This window comes from Pongo pygmaeus, chromosome 20 (assembly GCF_028885625.2).
Source record: "Pongo pygmaeus isolate AG05252 chromosome 20, NHGRI_mPonPyg2-v2.0_pri, whole genome shotgun sequence".
Lineage (NCBI taxonomy): Eukaryota > Metazoa > Chordata > Mammalia > Primates > Hominidae > Pongo > Pongo pygmaeus.
Window position 1 is genome coordinate 62,509,891 of NC_072393.2, and position 20,881 is coordinate 62,530,771.

The 20,881-nt window shown below is 42.9% G+C and overlaps 1 protein-coding gene across 1 annotated transcript in view; it reads left to right on the forward strand.

Annotated features, from left to right (window-relative positions):
• The window catches only part of NLRP5 (NLR family pyrin domain containing 5), a 61,931-nt gene that overhangs the window by 3,975 nt on the left and 37,075 nt on the right, over positions 1 to 20,881 (forward strand). Inside the window, 4 exon segments of the mRNA XM_054465503.1 lie at positions 4,180 to 4,245; positions 11,055 to 11,108; positions 15,662 to 15,718; positions 16,740 to 16,796. Coding sequence (XP_054321478.1) covers positions 4,180 to 4,245; positions 11,055 to 11,108; positions 15,662 to 15,718; positions 16,740 to 16,796 — 234 coding nt within the window.

A 20,881-nucleotide genomic window follows, 5' to 3' on the forward strand; every position in this document is an offset into this window, starting at 1 on the left:
GATCTCACTGGTCATCGTCATTGGCTGGAAATTAGTGTAGTCTCTAGCCTGTAAAATAATGGAGGAGGGAGAAATGGGTAGACAACGGCTCCAACCACACGCACTTCATTGAAGTTAATAGGATTTGAGTTGTAAGTGCTAAGCTTGAGCTCCGGTGCTATCATGGGTCGGTTGCGAGACCTTGGGAATGTCTCCTTCTGTTCTGACCCTTGGATCCCACATCTTGGAACAGGAAATGTGATACTGTGTGTGCCATTGCAAAAGTTCAATAATGTAATGCATAGAAAGTGGCTAAGAACCTCATTGGTTGATAACATTGGTAGTTGTTCGGTGCGAGTCTCATGCTTGGCCATGGGATGAAGGACTGAGGTTTCAGGTGCTCATCTGAGGCTTGGACTTTCTTAGACTGTTGGTGTCCATAGTGCAGCAAGAATTCGGATCAGATTCTGTGATTATTTTAGAGTATTTAGGAGAAAGTTCATTTAGAAAATAGCAGTTCTTTTTTATCTAGAGGATCTCTCCAACTGTAGACTGAAAACAAATCCCTTGACTGAGCCCCTGAATTGGCCCTACAAATACAGGTGTGGGCTGGATGCAGTGACTCACAGCTGTGATCCCAGCACTTTGGGAGGCCGAGGTGGGTGGATCACCTGAGGTCAAGAGATGGAGACCAGCCTGGCCACAACATGGAGAAACCCTATCTCTACTAGAAATACAAAAAATTAGCCGGGCGTTGTGGCACACACCTGTAATCCCAGCTACTCAGGAGACTGAGGCAGGAGAATCACTTGAATCCGGGAGGCAGAGGTTGCAGTGAGCCGAGATCATGCCACTGCACTCCAGCCTGGGCAAAGGAGTGAGACTCTATCTCAAAAAAAAAAAAAAATATATATATATATATATACACACACACACACACATACACTCACATATATTTTTATATATACACACATATATACACACATACACACACATATATTTTTATATATACTCACACATATATACACACATACACATACACACACATATATTTTTATATACACACACACACACACACACACACACACAGGTGGCATGCCTGCACATCAGTCAGCTGGATGCAGCTCAGCAGCATTAGCTGCAAAGCACTTCAAGAGCTCTCTCTTCTGAACTTGGAAAAGGCCCAGTGTGGCGGGCATGTTGTTATTACTCACAGGAAGAGAGGGCATAAAAATGAGAGCTGGGGTTTATCAAGTCAGCACTGCACTGAAACTGTCATGTCCCCACCATCTGACTCTCAACCCCACCCAATGAAATGGGTTCCCTGTGGCTGAAGCTGTGATAGAGGATCTTTCAAGTTACGTAACTTGACCAACTTCATGGGCTAATAAGTGGCAAAGATGAGATTCATTGTTTAACATTCATCTACCGTGGCATATGTTTAAGTTCTCATATGTCTAGTGCCAGAGATTTGCAGTTTTCTGTGAGGTAGAAAGAAATGGGCAACTTTAAAAATGAATGGTAGCCATAAAAAAGGATGAGTTCATGCCCTTTGTAGGGACATGGATGAAGATGGAAACCCTCATTCTCAGCAAACTATCACAAGGACAGAAAACCAAACACCGCATGTTCTCACTCATAGGTGGGAATTGAACAATGAGAACGCTTGGACACAGGAAGGGGAACATCACATACCGGGGCCTGTTGTGGGGTGGGGGGAGGGGGAAGGGATAGCATTAGGAGATATACCTAATGTAAATGACGAGTTAATGGGTGCAGTACACCAGCATGGCACATGTATACATATGTAACCTGCACACTGTGCACATGTACCCTAGAACTTAAAGTATAATTTCAAAAAAAAAAAAGGATGGTATAGGCCAGGTGGGGGTGGCTAATGCCTGTAATCCCAGCACTCTGGGAGGCTAAGATGGGTGGATCATTTGAGGTCAGGAGTTTGACACGAGCCTGGCCAACATGGTGAAACGCTGTCTCTACTAAAAATACAAAAATTAGCCAGGCGTGGTGGCACACACCTGTAATCCCAGCTACTTGGGAGGCTGAGGCAGGAGAATCGCTTGAACCCGGGAGGTAGAGGTTGCAGTGAGTCAAGATCGCGCCACTGCACTCCAGCCTGGGTGACAGAGCAAGACTCCTTATTTAAAATAAATTTTTTTTTTTTTTTGAGACGGAGTCTCGCTCTGTTGCCCAGGCTGGAGTGCAGTGTCGCAATCTCAGCTCACTGCAAGCTCCGCCTCCCAGGTTCACGCCATTCTCCTGCCTCAGCCTCCCGAGTAGCTGGGACTACAGGCACACGCCACCACTCCTGGCTAATTTTTTGTATTTTTAGTAGAGAAGGGGTTTCACCGTGTTAGCCAGGATGGTCTCGATCTCCTGACCTTGTGATCCGCCCACCTTGGCCTCCCAAAGTGCTGGGATTACAGGCGTGAGCCACTGTGCCCGCCTAAAATAAAATTTTTTTAAAATTGTATATAAAAATGTCTTATGGCTGGGCACCGTGGCCCATGCCTGTAATCCCAATACTTTGAGAGTCCTAGGCAGGCGGATCACTTGAGGTCAGGAGTTCAAGACTAGCCTGGCTAACACAGTGAAACCCTGTCTCTACTAAAAATACAAAAAATTAGCCAGGTGTATTGGCAGCCACCTGTAATCCCAGCTACTGGGGAGGCTGAGGCAGGAGAATCGCTTGAACCTGGGAGGCGGAGGTTGCAGTGAGCTGAGATCGTGCCATTGCACTCCAGCCTGGGCAACAAACCGAGACTCTTTTTTTTTTTTTTTTTTTTTTTTTTAGGAAAAGTCTTACCATTCCTATTCCAGATGAGAGGGAAGTTTAGAGTCACTTCCTAGAAAGAGTAAGCTTTAGGATGAGACAAATGAAGAAAAGGAGTTGGCCAAGTTGCCTGAGCATGGTAGAGAAAAACATTCTGAGCGTAAAGTCGGGGCACTCTAAAGCCTTTACCAGAGGGCTTGGCTGGACCACGGAGAATGAGCAGGAGGTGAAGATGGAGGGACTGGAAGTCAGATAACGGCATCTTGAAGATACTTGTAATAGCAAGCAGAAGCAATTACATAGTTTTAAAGGAGTAGTAGTAGAAATAATCAAACATTTATTTCAGCACTGTTGCAAAAGTGTTGAGTGACCCAGAGGGAGTTGTGGAATAAACATAAAGAGACGAGTTTGAGGTCTTTCTACTGTCCATGAGATAAATAAAGGTGGCTTAGAATAGGATGATGGCACAGAAGGAAGTAGAAATGGAAGATGCTTCAGAAGTGTACAAGACAGTTATTTTTTGTTTTTGTGTGAGTGTGTGTGTTTTTTTGTTTTTTTGTTTTTTTGAGACAGAGTCTTGTTCTGTCGCCCAGGCTGGAGTGCAGTGGTGTGATCTCGGCTCACTGCAAGCTCCACCTCCCGGGTTCATGCCATTCTCCTGCCTCAGCCTCCCAAGTAGCTGGGACTACAGGTGCCCACCACCATGCCCGCTAATTTTTTGTATTTTTAGTAGAGACAGGGTTTCACCGTGTTAACCAGGATGGTCTCGATCTCCTGACCTCGTGATCCGCCTGCCTCGGCCTCCCAAAGCGCTGGGATTACAGGCGTGAACCACCACACCCAGCCCCTAGACAGTTTTTAAGAACTAAATACAGAGAGAGAGAACGCAGTGTCATGGGTGATCCCCAAGTTTCTGGCATGGTAAACTGGGTGGATGGGGTTCCATCGCCTCACCCCATGGAAGAGATGTTTTGCGAAAAGTAGATTGGGGGATGGGTAGTCAAGGTTGGACCTTGTAAGTTGTTGAAGATACCTGTATATGGGTAACTCGCAGGCCTCTAGTGACTCATTGACTAACTGGGTCTGGCGTTCAAGACAGGTCTTGAGGAGGACTCCTGAAAAGAAACGTAATCACCATAATTAACCTCATTGTGTGACTTACCCAAGGCCATCCAGCAAAACGGGGGCCAGAGAATTCTTTATAAACCTCTGTTTTTTCAGTGTGCTTCTGCTGGCTCAGGAAAGTCTGACTCTGTTGTCTCCATTATAGGCCAATCATGGAATAAACTGAGATCCTGAGGTTTGTCTTGGGTCCCCTCCATAATTTGGGCACAGGACATTCTTATCCTTGGCTTGGGTGATTACAGTGACTTCATTGAGGCCAGTCTCCCTTTTTCTTTGTCTTGCAGGACATTCACCAGAAGACCTTGAAGCAACAACAACTGACCAAGGACCAAGCAAGGAAAAAGTGCCAGGTTAGTGGGGTGTGGAGCTGGGGGAAATAGATGTGCTTAAAGACACATGGCAGCCAGTTTGCATCTTTAGGGGTTAGAACCATGACTTCTGATGGTCTAGTGTTCTTTCTAGTCTAACTACCCTACCATTAGCTGACCAGATGGGTTCTGAGGATCTGGTAATTCTGGTCTTTCTCCTTCCAAGTTGAAGAGTTCTGTGGCCTGGGGCCAGGCCCAGTGGCTCATGCCTGTAATGCCAGTACTTTGGGAGGCCGAGGCGGGCAGATCACCTGAGGTCAGGAGTTCAAGACCAGCCTGGCCAACATGGTGAAACCTCGTCTCTACTAAAAATACAAAAAAATAGCCAGACGTGGTGGTGGGCACCTGTAATCCCAGCTACTTGGGAGGTGGAGGCAGGAGAATCACTTGGACCCGGGAGGCAGAGGTTGCAGTGAGCCGAGATCATACCACTGCACTCTAGCCTGGGCGACAGAACAAGACTCCATCTCAAAAAAAAAAAAAGAGTTCTGTGGTCTTCAGGCTTTCTTACAACTTGAGGACTTCCCATCATCTTCAGTTTGGGTAACCTTATGACCCTACTATGACAAGCTCCTCCCAATAACCCAGTTGGGAGGCTCTGGTGGAAAGAACCAGATAGCATGAAACCAGATTCAGTACAATTCCCCAAACATTTGAGCACTGACCTCATGCCAGCCACTGCTCTGCATATTTATAATACATCGTTGGCTGAAGCACACGTGTTCATGAAGTTCACACGTTGTGGGACAGGAAAGACAAACCAAAAAACTAAGATGACACCAGGGAAGGCAAAACACACAGGGAGAAAGGCAGGCTGCGTAGACAACATGAATTCTCCGCTGCTACCTGCGCCGCCACCATCTTGCTCAGCTCCCAGCAGCCAGTGTTGACCGTGAAACCTAACCTGGTTTGGAAAGGGTTGAAACCAACCTTGTTTTGATGGAGCTTTGCTCAGGCTGTGGGTGGGAAAGAGCTCTTCAAAGCTAACATCTGAGTAACTGGCATCTGAGTCAGAGGCTCTGAGTCCCAAAGTTTCTACATTGCTCAGAGTTTGATGTCAATCTAGGCTTCACCAGGTGAGTGTGACGTGTTATCCTTCATGTGATAAGACTGCGTCTCAGGTTTTATAAGTTACTGAATGGTGGCTTAGAGCATAAAATAAACACAGACTAACCTTGATAGCAGGACTGAAACAAACCTGACAAAAGCCGGGGGTCTTGCCATCAGCCACGTTAGGAGATCCCTCTGAGCTGCTCCTGGACATGAGAACTACCACTTCTCGAGACCACGTGGATCATGCACTGTGCCAGTGCTTTAGCCCATGCTTCTCAATCCTATGTGGTACTGACTGTCGTTAGTTGTCCAGCGAGACCCAGAAGCTCAATGGCACACCAAAGTCTCACATGGTTAAACTGAGGCAAGGTGGGCTTGTGCCGGAAAGACCTGACTGCAGGTGTTATCCATATACAAAGACTAAGGCCATCAGAGACAGACACTCTACCCTCAAGGAGCTTACATCATAGGGGATCACAGGCCTTCATCGTTGCTCCTAATTGGCTGGGTATGGAAAGATGTCCCTCAAAGTCTGGGAGCGGTGGCTCACACCTATAATCCCAGCACTTTGGGAGGCCGAGGTGGGTGGATCACCTGAGGTCGGGAGTTTGAGACCAGTCTGACCAACATGGAGAAACCCCATCTCTACTAAAAAATACAGGAAAAAGCCAGGCATGGTGGCACGTGCCCGTAATCCTAGCTACTCAAGAGGCTGAGGCAGGAGAATCACTTGAACCCAGGAGGTAGATGTTGCGGTGAGCCACTGCACTCCAGCCTGGGAAACAAGAGCTTAACTCTGTCTCAAAAAAAAAAAAAGTCCCTTGAAACTAAGCCAACCCAATAAATGCAGTTGTTTTTATCAAGCTATAGAATCAAATGAGGTATATATATACAATAGTATATTATTTGGAATAAAAAGGAATGATGTGGGTGGACACGGTGACTCATACCTGTAATCCCAGCACTTTGGGAGGCTGAGGCAGGCAGATTGCTCGAACCCAGGAGTTTGAGACCAACCTGGGCAATGTAGCAAGACCCCACGTCTACCAAAAAAAATTAAAATTAGCTGAGTGTGGGAGTGCGCACGTATGGTCTCAGCTACTTGGGAGGCTGAGGCAGGAGGATTGCTTGAGTCCGGGGGGTTGAGGCTGCATTGAGCCATGATTGTGCCACTGCACTTCAGCCCGGATGATAAAATGAGACTGTGTCTTTAAAAAATATATATACTAATGTATGTATATTACGTACATTATATACTATATATACATTGTATATTACAAGATGGATGGACCTTGAAGACACTAGGCTAAGTGAAGGAAACTATCACAAAAGGATATATATTGAATGATTCCATTCATATAAAATGTCTAGAATCGGCAAATCCATTCAAATACTAGAAGTAGATTAGTGGTTGCCTAGGGCTGGGGTGAATGGGGAAACTTAGAGGGTGAGGACTAAGAGGGCAGGGTTTTTCCTCTTTGAGAGTGATTAAAACGTTCTAAAATTGTAGTGATGGTTACAATCTGAATGTTCTCAGTCATGATTGCACACTTTCAATAGGTGAATTGTATGATTTGTGAAATTTATTTCTATAAATCTATTACAAAACTCTAAAGACAATAAGATACATCCATCTGAAGTCAGCATCGTACATATGATGACTCCAAAGCCCAGAGAGACAGATTTGCCCAAGGAAGATCAGCCAACAGAAAGCCTGATTTTTTTTTTTTTTTCTTTCCAGACTGAGATGTCATCTTTGTGTTAGATCTTTTTTCTTTTCCTATTTCTTTTTTTTTTTCTTTCCCCCCTAGATAGTCTCGCTCTGTCGCCCAGGCTGGAGTGCAATGGCTTGACCTTGGCTCACCGCAACCTCTACCTCCCAGGTTCAAGCGATTCTCCTGTCTCAGCCTCCCAAGTAGCTGGGATTACACACTTGCGCCACCGTGCTTGGCTAATTTTTGTATTTTTAGTAAAGATGGGGTTTCACGATATTAGTCAGGCTGGCCTAGAACTTCTGACCTCAAGTGATCCACCTCAGCCTCCCAAAGTGCTAGGATTACAGGCATGAGCCACTGCACCCACCCTAGATATTATAAATTCTGTGTAACTTCAGATTCTTTCATCTCTTACGTGGCGAATCTATTTAGTCTAACAAATTGAATGTATTATGATGCTCAAGACATAGCGGCTGCTTGCTTTTTTTTTTTTTTTTTGAGACAGAGTCTTGTTCTGTTGCCCAGGCTGGAGTGCAGTGGCACGATGTCAGCTCACTGCAAGCTCCATCTCCCGGGTTCACGCCATTCTCCCGCCTCAGCCTCCTGAGTAGCTGGGACTACAGTCACCCACCACCATACCCGGCTAATTTTTTGTATTTTTAGTAGAGACGGGGTTTCACCATGTTGGCCAGGCTGCTTTCAAACTCCTGACTTGTGATCCTCCCGCCTTGGCCTCCCAAAGTGCTGAGATTACAGGCATCAGCCACCGTGCCTGGCCTTTTTTTTTTTTTTTTTTTCTTTTTTTTCGGATAACTCAATGCAGGTTTACATATCAAAATCTTGAGAATACGATTCAAAAATGTATAAACATGAAACTATCACCATAATCCAGTCTTAGGACATTTCTATAACTCCCCCCCCAAAAAAAAAATCCTTCAGCAGAGACAACAAGGTGGAGAAAATTGGCCTGTCTTATTTTTGCATAATTTGGAGCGATCTTACGATTTATTTTCCCAGAACCTGTTATTTAATGAATGACACTTACAGACTTCTTTCAAGTGTTCAACTGTTGTTGCTTTCCTGGAATACCTGTGACATAAGCACCATTACATACCTTTGATACACTTCTGATACAGTTTGCTGATAAGTCACTTCGAATTTGGCATCTGTGTTTGAGTGAACTGGTCTGTAATCTCTTTATACACTTTCCTTGCTTTTTTAAAGTTGAGAGAAAATTCACATATAAAATTCATCTTAATACAATTCAGTGTTTATTGTATTAACAAAGTTGTGTAACCATCACTGCTATCTAATTTCAGGAAATTTTCATCACCCCAGAAAACCACATACCTATTAGCCATCATTCCCCCATACCCAGCCCCTAGAAACCAGTCATCCACTTTGTCTGTGAATTTTGCCTTTTCTGGACTTTCCATATGAATGAAATCAGACACTTTATTATATTGTGTGACTGGCTTTCTTCATTTAACATAATGTTTTTGTTTTTGTTTTGAGACGGAGTCTTGCTCTGTCACTGAGGCTGGAGTGCAGTAGCGCGATCTCGGCTCACTGCAACCTCCGCCTCCCTGGTTCACGCCATTCTCCTGCCTCAGCCTCCCGAGTAGCTGGGACTACAGGCGCCCGCCACTACACCCGGCTAATTTTTTATATTTTTAGTAGAGACGGGGTTTCACAGTGTGAGCCAGGATGATCTCGATCTCCTGACCTTGTGATCTGCCCACCTCAGCCTCCCAAAGTGCTGGGATTTTAACATAATGTTTTAAAGATTTGTCAATATCATAGCCTGTCTCAGGACTTCATAACTTTTTATGGCTGAACAGTATTCCTTTTATGTATATACACTTCTTGTTCATTTATCACATGATGGACATTTGGTTTTTTTGTTTGTTTTTGCTATTATGAATAATGCAGCTATGGATTCCCACGTGTGTGTTTGTGTAGATGTGTTTTCAATTCAGGGAGGCGTATACCTAGGAGTGGAAGTGGTGGGTCATATGGCAACTGTGTTTAACTTTTTGGGGAGCTGCCAAATGGATTTTCTTCGGTGACTGCACCATTTTGCATCCTCACCAACACCTTAATGAAAGCTACAGTAACATTTGCTCCTCTATTTTTTATTGTAACCATCCTAGTTAGGTACGAAACATTCACTGTGGTTTTGATTTGAATTTCCCTAATTATGTTCAGAATCTTTTCATGTGCTAATTGGCCACTTCTATGTCTTTAGAGAAACGTATATTCAAATCCTTTGTCCGTTTTTAACTTCATTATATTGTTGACTTGCAATACTTAGGTTTTATCATCTAGATTATGTAGAGACATAATTTTATATATTCCCCTGTTCTCTGAGTTGTCTTTTCACACTCCTGATACTGTCCTTTGAAGCATAGTGGGCTTTTATTTTGTGAAGACAAATTTATTTCCTTGATTGTTTGTGCTTTTGGTGTTATATCTTTAAAAAATTGTTTAACCCAGCTGGGCATGGTGGCTCACACCTGTAATCCCAGCACTTTGGGAGGCCAAGGCGGTGGATCACGAGATCAGGATATCCAGACCCTCCTGGCCAACATGGTGAAATCCTGTCTCTACTAAAATACAAAAATCCGCCGGGCACGGTGGCGCATGCCTTTTGTCCCAGCTACTTGAGAGGGTGAGGCAGGGGAATCACTTGAACCCGGGAGGTGGAGGTTGCAGTGAGCCGAGATCGTGCCATTGCACTCCAGCCTGGTGACAGAGCAACACTCCGTCTCAAAAAAAAAAAAAAAAATTGCTTAACCCAAAATCAGAAGGTTTACACCGATATTTCCTCTTAAGGATTTTGTAGTTACAGCTCTTAAAAACATTTAGGTCTTTAAACATTTTGAGTTAATTTTGTATATGGCATGAAGTAGAGGGTTCAACTTCATCCTTTTGTGTATAGATAACCAGTTCTCCAGCAATATTTATTGAAAACACTATTCTTATCGTCTAGATATTCTTGTCTAAAATCACAGATGTATAGGGTTATTTTTAAACTTTCAAGTCTATTCCATTGATCTCTATATCTGACCTTGTGCCTGAACCACACTGACTTAATTACTGTTGCTTTATAGTTTTGAACTCAAAGTGTGATTCTTCAACTTGACTTCAAGATAGATCAGCTATTCTGGGTCTCTTGAATTTCCATGTGACTTTTAGTATCAATCAGCTTTACAATTTCTGCAAACAAAGGTAGCTGGGATTTTGATGAGATTGCATTATGTCATGTAGATTAATGTTGGGTATATGACACAGTAACAGCATTAAGTCTTCAACCCATGGACACATGGTGGTCTTTCCATTAATTTAGGGTTTTCTTAATTTTTTCGGTTCCGTTTGTGGCTTTCCGGATACAAGTCTCTCATTTCATTTGTTAAATTTATCCTGAAATATTTTGTTCTATGCTATTATAAGTGGAGTGTTTGTTTTGTTTTTGTTTTTGTTTTGTTTGTTTGTTTGACAGAGTTTCGCTCTTGTTGCCCAGGCTGGAGTGGTGTGATCTCAGTTCACTGCAACCTCTGCCTCCTGGGTTCAAGCAATTCTCCTGCCTCAGCGTTCCAGTAGATGGGGTTACAGGCACACGCCACCATGCCTGGTTAATTTTTTTGAATTTTTAGTAGAGACGGGATTTCACCATGTTGGCCAGGCTGGTCTCAAACCCCTGACTTCAAGTGACTCACCCGCCTCGGCCTCCCAAAGTGCTGGGATTACAGGCGTGAGCCACTGTGCCTGGCCAAGGTGTTCATTTTATTTTGTTTACTGCCAATGTATAGAAATGCTTTTGATTTTGAATCATCTGATCTTGAATCTAGTGCTTATGTTACTGGCACACTCTGCCCTGGTGCTGAGCCAGTGGTTCTGTGCTCTAAACTGGTCAGAAAATTAACTATGGCATGACTAAGTTTATCTGGGGTGTCCAACATCTCTGATTTGAATAATATACACAGTATGTTTGTGTTTATTCTTCTCCCTTCTCTTTTGCAGGAATTTCACAAGCTGTGCAACAACATAGTGCCACAGCTGCAGAGACAGAACAAGGTGAATGAAATAGATCTATTCATTTGTTGCCCTCCTGGAAGAAAGTTGGGTGAGAGAAGTCCATGGTAGTTCAAACGATGGGGAAATCCGCTTTCCCTTTCTTCATCCTCATTTGTCTCTGGTGTGTGAGTCCCTCTTCCCTAAGAGATCTTGGGATCAGCACCATGGACAGAACCTTGCGTGTTCACTACGATTATTTTCACTACAGTTTTTTATTTTTACCTGAAAAATAAGAATTGTATATATTTATGGGGTCATGAGGTTTCAGTACACGTATATATTGTAGAATGATCAAATCAGGGTAACTAGTGTATCCATCACCTCAAATATTCTTTGTGCTGAGAACATTTTATTTTTATTTATTTTATTTTGAGATGGAGTTTTGTTCTTCTGACCCAGGCTGGAGTGCAATGGTGTGATCTCAGCTCACTGCCAGCTCCGTCTCCCGGGTTCAAGCGATTATTCTGCCTCGGCCTCCCAAGTAGCTGGGGCTACAGGCATGCGTCACCACACCCAGCTAATTTTGTATTTTTAGTAGAGACGGGGTTTCTGCATGTTGGTCAGGCTGGTCTGGAACTCCTGACCTCAGGTGATCCGCCCGCCTCAGCCTCCCAAAGTGCTGGGATTACAAACTTGAGCCACCATGCCCAGCCGTGCTGAGAACATTTAAAATCCTCTTTTAGCTATTTTGAAATATACATTGTTATTAACCAGTCACCACATTGTGCAATAGAATACCAGAACTTACTCCTCTTGTCTAGCTGTAAGTTTGTACCTGTTGACTAATGTTTTCCAACTTTCCCGGTCCACTCTCTGCCCCACCAGCCTCTGGTAACCACCATTCTACCCTCCAATTCTGAGTTCGACGTTTTTAGATTCCACATGTGAGATCCTCTGGTATTTCTCTGTGCCTGGCTTACTTCACTTAGTATAATGTCCTCTAGGTTTCTCGATGTTGTAGCAAACAACAGAATTTCCTGTGTGTTTTAGGGCTGAATAACCCATTGTGTATATGTACCACATTTGGTTTTTTTGTTTTGTTTTGGAGATGGAGTCTCGCTCTGTCACCCAGGTGCAGTGGCGGGATCTCAGCTCACTGCAAGCTCTGCCTCCTGGGTTCAAGTCATTCTCCTGCCTCAGCCTCCTGAGTAGCTGGGACTACAGGCTCCCGCCACCACACCTGGCTAATTTTTTTTGTATTTTTAGTAGAGATGGGGTTTCACCCTGTTGGCCAGGATGGTCTCGATCTCTTGACCTCGTGATCCGCCCACCTCGGCCTCCCCAAGTGCTGGGATTACAGGTGTGAGCCACCGTGTCCAGCCAAAATCCTTTTCACTTCTTTAAGGTTGTTAGTTGTGACCCTCTTTCATTCTCGACTCCAGTAATTTTAGCCGTCTCTTTTTTTCTTGGTCAGTCTGGCTAAAGGTCTGTCAATTTTGTTCTTTTCAAAGAACAAACTGCTAGGTTTGTTTTCTCTATTGTATTTCCATCCTGTATTTTGTTTACTTCTTTATTCCCTTTCTCTGCCCATTTTGGGATTAGTTTGCTACTCACTAACCCCGAAGGGGTTTCTTTCCTACTTTAAGGTGGGAAGTTATATTTCGAATCTTTCTTAGGCATTTATGGCTATAAATTTTCCTTTATGCACGGATCTACCTACACGCCGTAAATATTGCTGTGTTTTGTTTCCACTCATTTCAACGTATTTAATTCCCTTTTGTTTCCCCTTTGACCTATTGAGGATCGTGTGGCTTCACTTCCATATATTTGGAAATTTTCAAATTTTCTGACTGATTTCTAATCTTATTTCATTGTGTTAAGAGAGCATACTTTGTATAATTTCAAGGCACATCAACTTGAAACATGTTTTATGCCTGATATATCTATCTTGGAGAAGGTCTGTTTGCAGTTGAGAAGGACATGTTTTCTGCTGTTGGGTGGAGCATTCGTTTGATATCTGCCTTCACTGTTTTCCATATCGGTAAATAGCATCACTATATGCCTGGTCGTTTACACCAAAAGCTTAGTCATTTTTTTTTTTTTTTTGGTTTGGTTTTGAGATGGAGGTCTCACCTTGTCTCCCAGGATGGAGTGCAGTTGCACAATCTTGGCTCACTGCAACCTCCACCTCCCAGGTTTAAGCAGTTCTCATGCCTCGACTTCCTGAGTAGCTGTATTTTTTAATATTTATTTTCTCTACCTTATATCTAGCAAATCAGAAGATCATATGGTCTCTACCTGTAATATATGACCCATTTTTACACAGTTCTTCCCATCTGCTGTATTTAAAGGCATTTCATTTGCGTCTCAAACACAATCCACTTTTACATACAATTTTTCATACAATAACCAAGGTGATCTAAAAATTTACACCTGTAAAAATCCTTAAATGGTTTTTATTCTGTTTGTGACTTTAAAAAATCTATAATTTTTCTCTAATTGACAAAACAAAGACCACCCTAATGATTATTCTTTAAAATGGCAAATCTATTCTCATATATCCTAAGATGAATTTGTGTTTAGCCTCACATGGTAACTATTTCCTGATAAATATATATAGTGGTTATTCTCAGTCAGTGGTAGCTACTATATGCCAGAGGCTGTGTTATTACTCTACTAAATCATCTCCACAGCAACTCAACAACATAGGAACAATTTCTTTGCTTTTGTAGATGAACATACAGAAACATGTAACTTCAGTAACTTGATGAAGATCTTACAAGTAGTTTATGACAACTCACATTTGAATCCCGTGTCTAATTCAAATCCTTAATTCTTAAGAGAGAGAGCTTTGCTGTATTGCTGAGACTACAATGCAGTGGCTATCCACAAGCACGACCGTAGTGCACTACAGCCTCAAACTGCTGGACTCAAGTGATTCTCCTGCCTCAGCCTCCCAAGTAGCTGGGACTACAGGCATGTACCACAACATCTGGCTCTAAGATCCTAAGATCCTTAATTCTGAACTGTAGGTTTTACCCCTCATTTCATTTTTGTATTCTTATTTTTTATTTTTTTTGGAGTGCAGTGGCATGACTTCAGCTTACTGAAACCTCTGCCCTCCTGGGTTCAAGTGATTCTCCTGCCTCAGCCTCCTGAGTAGCTGGGATTACAGGCACATGCCACCATGCCAGGCTAATTTTTGTATTTTTTAGTAGAGATGGGGTTTCATCATATTCATCAGTCTGGTCTCGAACCCCTGACCTCTGGTGATCTGCCCGCCTCGGCCTCCCAAAGTGCTGGGATTACAGGCGTGAGCCACCACACCCTACCTACCCCTCATTTTAATAACTTGTGCAAGGCTCTTCAAGGAGAAATGAGCCTGGGACCCTCACCCTCAAGCTTTGAATTAGTGCTCATTGTACTAGTGCACTCTGTCTTCTAGCTGAGCCAGTTGTTGCCATGTTTTAAACTGGCCAGAAAATTAAATATGGCATGACTAAGCTTATCTTGGGGGTGTCTGACATCTCTGACTCAAATAATAAACACAAATATGTTGGAATTCATTCTTCTTTTGCAGAAATTTCACAAGCTATGGAGCAAGAAGGTGCCACAGCAGAGACAGAAGAACAAGGTGAGGAAAATAGATTTATTGTTTGTTGCCCTCCTGGAAGAAAGTTGGGTGAAAGAAGTGTAAGTAGTTTAGACTGGGGTGTGTAGTTCAGATTGCCTTTCTTGATTGTCATTTGTCTCTGGTGTCAACCCCTTCCCTTCAAGCTCTTGATCAGTACCATGGATAGAGCTACACAAGTTCACTGTGATTATCTAGTCAGATACTATGAAGACAAAATTCTAAAGAACCCATAATTCTAGGGGGCTCAAATCAATCACAACTTTGTTTGATGGATGCTAAACATATGGCCAAGAGTAGTCAAATGCTTTCTTCAAACTTAATTGGCAGTAATTATTTTTGTAATTCCTTCTATCAACTAATACATACATGAATACCTGCCATTGAAAAATTGTGATGGAATTACAGTGGTAAGAAAAACATATCTTGCCTTCATGACTTTTTTTTTGAGAAGGAGTCTTGCTGTGTCAACCAAGCTGGAGTGCAGTGGCACGATCTCGGCTCAGTGCAACCTCTGCCTCCCGGATTCAAGCGATTCTTCTGTCTCAGCCTCCCGAGTAGCTGGGATTGCAGGCGCCTGCCACCGTGCCTGGCTAATTTTTTGTATTTTTAGTAGAGATGGGGTTTCACCATATTGACCAGGCCAGTCTCGAACTCCTGACTTCATGATCTGCCCACCTCGGCCTCCCAAAGTGCTGGGATTACAGGCGTGAGCCACCACGCCCGACCTACCCCTCATTTTAATAACTTGTGCAAGGCTCTCCAAGGAGAAATGAGCCTGGAACCCTCACCCTCACCCTCAAGCTTTGAATTAGTGCTGATTGTACTAGCACACTCTGTCTTCTAGCTGAGCCAGTGATTGCCATGTTTTAAACTGGCCAGAAAATTAAATATCACATGACTAAGCTTATCTTGGGGGTGTCTGACATCTCTGACTGAAATAATAAACACAAATATGTGGGAATTCATTCTTCTTTTGCAGAAATTTCACAAGCTATGGAACAAGAAGATGCCACAGCAGCAGAGACAGAAGAACAAGGTGAGGAAAATAGATTTATTCCTTGGTTGCCCTCCTGGAAGAAAGTTGGGTGAAAGAAGTGTAAGTAGTTTAGATTTCAAGGGTACCTAGTTCAGATTGCCTTTCTTGATTGTCATTTGTCTCTGGTGTCAACCCCTTCCCTTCAAGCTCTTGATCAGTACCATGGATAGAGCTATACACATTCACTGTGATTATGTACAGTCAGATACTATGAAGACAAAATTCTAAAGAACCCATAATTCTAGGGGACTCGAATCAATCACAAGTTTGTTTGATGGATGCTAAACATATGGCCAAGAGTAGTCAAATGGTTTCTTCAAACTTAAGTGGCAGTAATTATTTTTGTAATTCCTTCCATCAACTAACATGTACATGAATACCTGCCACTGAAGAGTTGTGATGGAATTACAGTGGTAAGAAAAACATGTCTTGCCTTCATGGCATTTTTTTTTTTTTTTTGAGAAGGAGTCTCGCTGTGTCGCCCAAGCTGGAGTGCAGTGGCAGGATCTCGGCTCAGTGCAACCTCTGCTTCCTGGGTTCAAGCGATTCTTCTGCCTCAGCCTCCCAAGTAGCTGGGATTACAGGTGTCTGCCACCGTGCCTGGCTAATTTTTGTATTTTTACAAAAATGGGGTTTTACAAAAATGGGGTTTTTTTACAAAGATGGGGTTTCACCATATTGGCCAGGCCAGTCTCAAACTCCTGATCTCGTGGTCTGCCCACCTCGGCCTCCCAAAGTGCTGGGATTACAGGCGTGAGCCACCACACCCTACCTACCCCTTATTTTAATAACTTGTGCAAGGCTCTCCAAGGAGAAATGAGCCTGGGACCCTCACCCTCAAGCGTTGAATTAGTGCTCACTGTACTAGCACACTCTATCTTCTAGCTGAGCCAGTGGTTGCTATGTTTTAAACTGGCCAGAAAATTAAATATGGCATGACTAAGTTTATCTTGGGGGGTGTGTGACATCTCTGACTTGAGTAATAAACACAAGTATGTTGGAATTCATTCTTCTTTTGCAGAAATTTCACAAGCTATGGAACAAGAAGGTGCCACAGCAGCAGAAACAGAAGAACAAGGTGAGGAAAATAGATTTATTCCTTGGTTGCCCTCTTGGAAGAAAGCTGGCTGGAAGAAGTGTAAGTAGTTTAGATTGCCTTTCTTCATTCTAATTTGTCTTTGGTGTCAACCCCTTCCCTTCAAGCTCTTGATCAGTACCATGGATAGAGCTATGCACATTTACCGTGATTATCCACAGTCAGATACTATGAAGACAAAATTCTAAAGAACGCATAATTCTAGGGGACTCGAATCAATCACAACTTTGTTTGATGGATGCTAAACATATGACCAAGGGTAGTCAAGTGCTTTCTTCTAACTTAAGTGGCAGTAATTATTTTCGTAATTCCTTCCATCAACTAATATGTACATGAATACCTGCCATTGAAGAATTGTGCTGGAATTACGGTGGTAAGAAAAACATGTCTTGCCTTCGTGGCTTTTTTTTTTTTTTTTTGAGAAGGAGTCTCGCTCTGTTGACCAGGCTGGAGTGCAGTGGCACAATCTCAGCTCACTGAAACCTCTGCCTCCTGGGTTCAAGCAATTCTTCTGCTTCAGCCTCCCGAGTAGCTGGGATTACAGGCACGCCACCACGACCGGCTAATTTTTGTATTTTTAGTAGAGATGGAGTTTCACCATATTGACCAGGTTGGTCTCGCACTCCTGACCTCGTGTTCTGCCCACCTCAGCTTCCCAAAGTGCTGGGATTACAGGCATTTGCCACTATGCCCAGCCACCTTCATGGCATTTATTGTCCAGACATACACATTAGCTAAACCATATGGAATGAAGATTGGTCTAAAGTGCTATAACTTTGCAGGATGATGATTAAACAGCCAAAGATGTAAGAGCAGGCTTCCCTGAGAGACTGTTGATTGAGGCTTTTTCGTTGAGATATAATTAGGATTTTATATACCATAAAGTTGAGCCTTCTGGAGTACATGATACAATGATTTTTAATATATTCAGTTATCCAACTGTCATCAGTAATTCCAAAACATTTTTTTCTCCCAAAAAGAAACCCCATACCCATTTGCAGTCACCAATTTCCTCTCCCTCAAAACTGTGGACAACCACTAATCTACTTTGTATCTGTAAACTCTACGATTCCAGATCGGTCATGTAGATGGAATCATATGATAAGTAGTTTTCCATGACTGGCGTTTTTCACTTGGCATAATGTTCCAAAGCCCGTGTTGCAGTGTGTATCAGCACTTCATTTTTGTTGCCGAATAATATTCCATTGTATGGAAAGACCCCATTTTCTTCACCTGTTGTTCAGTTTGTGGGAATTTGGCTTTTTTCTCCCTTTGGGGCTGTTAACAGTGCTCTATGAACACTTGTGTCCTAGAAGGCAGTGATGGAAAGAAGTGACTTGACTAGCATGAGATATTCAAGGTAGAAAGCTAACTAGAATTGGTGATTGGCAGAGTTCTGAAAAACGGGCTCTGGGAATTGCTCTCACCTTTCTTCTGGAACGATCTGGTGGGTGGTGATGCCAGGAGTCAATGACTAACATTTTGAGCTCTGAGACAGCTTCAAGCTGGGCTGTTATCCCACCTGTGCAATGTAACGTCGATCCTGTGTGAGCTATGTAATCATTCACTCAACCAATATTCGAAAAACTAATGGTTGCCAGTGTTGTCAACTTTAAATTGGGATGAATAATATACACAAATATTGGTGACATTTTTAGAATAGTTACTCTGATCTAGGCACTGTTCTCCACATTTTGATTGTCAAGACACCTTCACGCTAACCTAGTAAGGGGAGATACTCACACTGTCCACCCCCTTTTTCAAACAGGGTCTTGCTGTGTCGCCCAGGCTGAAGTACAGTGGCACAATCACAGCTCACTGCAGCCCCTAACTCCTGGGCTGAAGCAATCCTACTGCCTCAGCCTCCTAAGTAGCTGGAAATTAGGCATATGCTACAACATCTGGCTAATTTTCATATTTGTTATAGAAAGGGGGGGCAGGGGTCTCGCTATGTTGCCCAGGCTGGTCTTGAACTCCTGGCCTCAAGTGATCTGCCCTTCTCAGCATCCCAATGCACTAGGATTACAGGGATGAGCCACTATGCCCAGCCAGTATCCCTGTTATATAAATGAACAAATTACCATCTACAGGATTGATGGGAAGCTACAATTAAATTTATGTAAAACAAGAAAAACAATGAGCTCAGCATCTGCTCCAAAGTAGGATCACAAACACAACCTTTTTTTCTTGTTATCACTTAGAAAAAACCTATGAGAGAATATTTTTGGTTAGAAGTAAAAGATGAGGTTTTTTTGTTTTTTGTTTGTTTTGAGACTGAGTTTAGCTCTTGTTGTCCAGGCTGGAGTGCAATGGTGCAATCTCGGCTCACTGCAGCCTCCGCCTCCCAGGTTCAAGTGATGCTCCTGCCTCAGCCTCCCGAGTAGCTGGGATTATAGGCATGTGCCACCACACCCGGCTAATTTTGTATTCTTAGTAGAGATGGGGTTTCTCCATGTTGGTCAGGCTGGTCTCGAACTCTCGACCTCAGGTGATCTGCCTGCCTTAGCCTCCTAAAGTGCTGGGATTACAGGCGTGAGCCACTGCACCCAGTGAGACAAAAGATGAGTTTTGATGCTTTGAATTTGAGGTCCTGTGACCCCTTAAGGGGGGGGCGAGTTAGACACATGAGTCTGGAATTTTAAGAAAGAAGCCCTCAAGAAGGAGAGGATTGGAACCCTGAAGTACAGACATGATAATTAAATCCATAGAAAAAGAGGTGTTTGAGGAAGAACTGAAGGATCCTGAGTTTGAACGCAGACTGTCTTCCTGGGGTTTCCCTCCCTCTGTAAAAACCTACATTCCAGTGCCACAGCCAGTCCTCTGAGGACAACAGGTCGGTCTGAGCTCAGCAAATAGAGGTTCCAATCTTAAGGTCTGCTTCCCGTGGTTTTAACACGGGTCTGTTAATGGCTTCCCCTGATGTGGATGTCAGATGGCCCTCCCTTTCCATGGGTTCTGTGTCCATGGATTCACCTAACCATCGATCAAAAATATTCGGAAAACTCCACAAAGTTCCAAAAAGCAAAACCCGAGCTTGCCATATGCTGAGCAGTGTGTGGAGTCCACACAAATGAAGCAATGTGTAGACATCCTGTTAGGTATTATAAGTAGCCTAGAGATGACTTAACCTACATGGGAAGAATCCACACAAATGAAGCAATGTGTAGACATCGTGTTAGATGTTATAAGCAGCCTAGAGATGCCTTAAACTACATGGGAGGATGTGCGTAGGTTATATGCAGTTATACCATTTTATATCAGGGACTTGAGTATCTGGAGATTTTGGTATCATTTGGGAATATCCTGGAACCCATCTTGGACAGATTCAGAGGATACAGCTACAATGAAGTATAAGTTCTAGAATTTTTATGTGGAGACTTTGCATACAGTTGGTAATTGTATTACACATTTGTACAGAGAGACTCTTGCTGCCTTTTTAAAGTAAATGGTAGTACCATTAAACTTAAGGTCCCAGGATATGAATCTTTTTCATGTTCATTGAGTACCTATCCGATATCAGAGGCTGAAAAGGCTGGAAGTATTGAGGCAAAAAGACAAGGTATTTTTCTCATGGAGCTTACATTATAAGCTAGGGACTGACAAAAACTAAATGCATAAAAGAATTGAAGTTTGTGATAAATGTCAGGTGGTATAAAATAATTATAGTTTGTGATAAGTTTCATTTTTTCACATTTTCAGGCCCTGTGCTAATGTTGAATGCATATTCTTAAATCTTTATCAGGTGGGCCGGGCACAGTGGGTCACGCCTATAATCCCACCACTTTGGGAGGCCGAAGTGGGCGGATCACTTGAGGTCAGGAGTTTGACACCAGCCTGGCCAACATGGTGAAACCTCATCTCTGCTAAAAAAAAAAAAAAAAAAAAATATATATATATATATATATACACACACACACACATATACACACGTATATATGTATACGTATATACGTATACATACGTATACATGTATGTATATATGTATACGTATATACGTATACATGTATGTATATATGTATATATGGTATATATGTATATATGTACACATGGTATATATGTATATATGT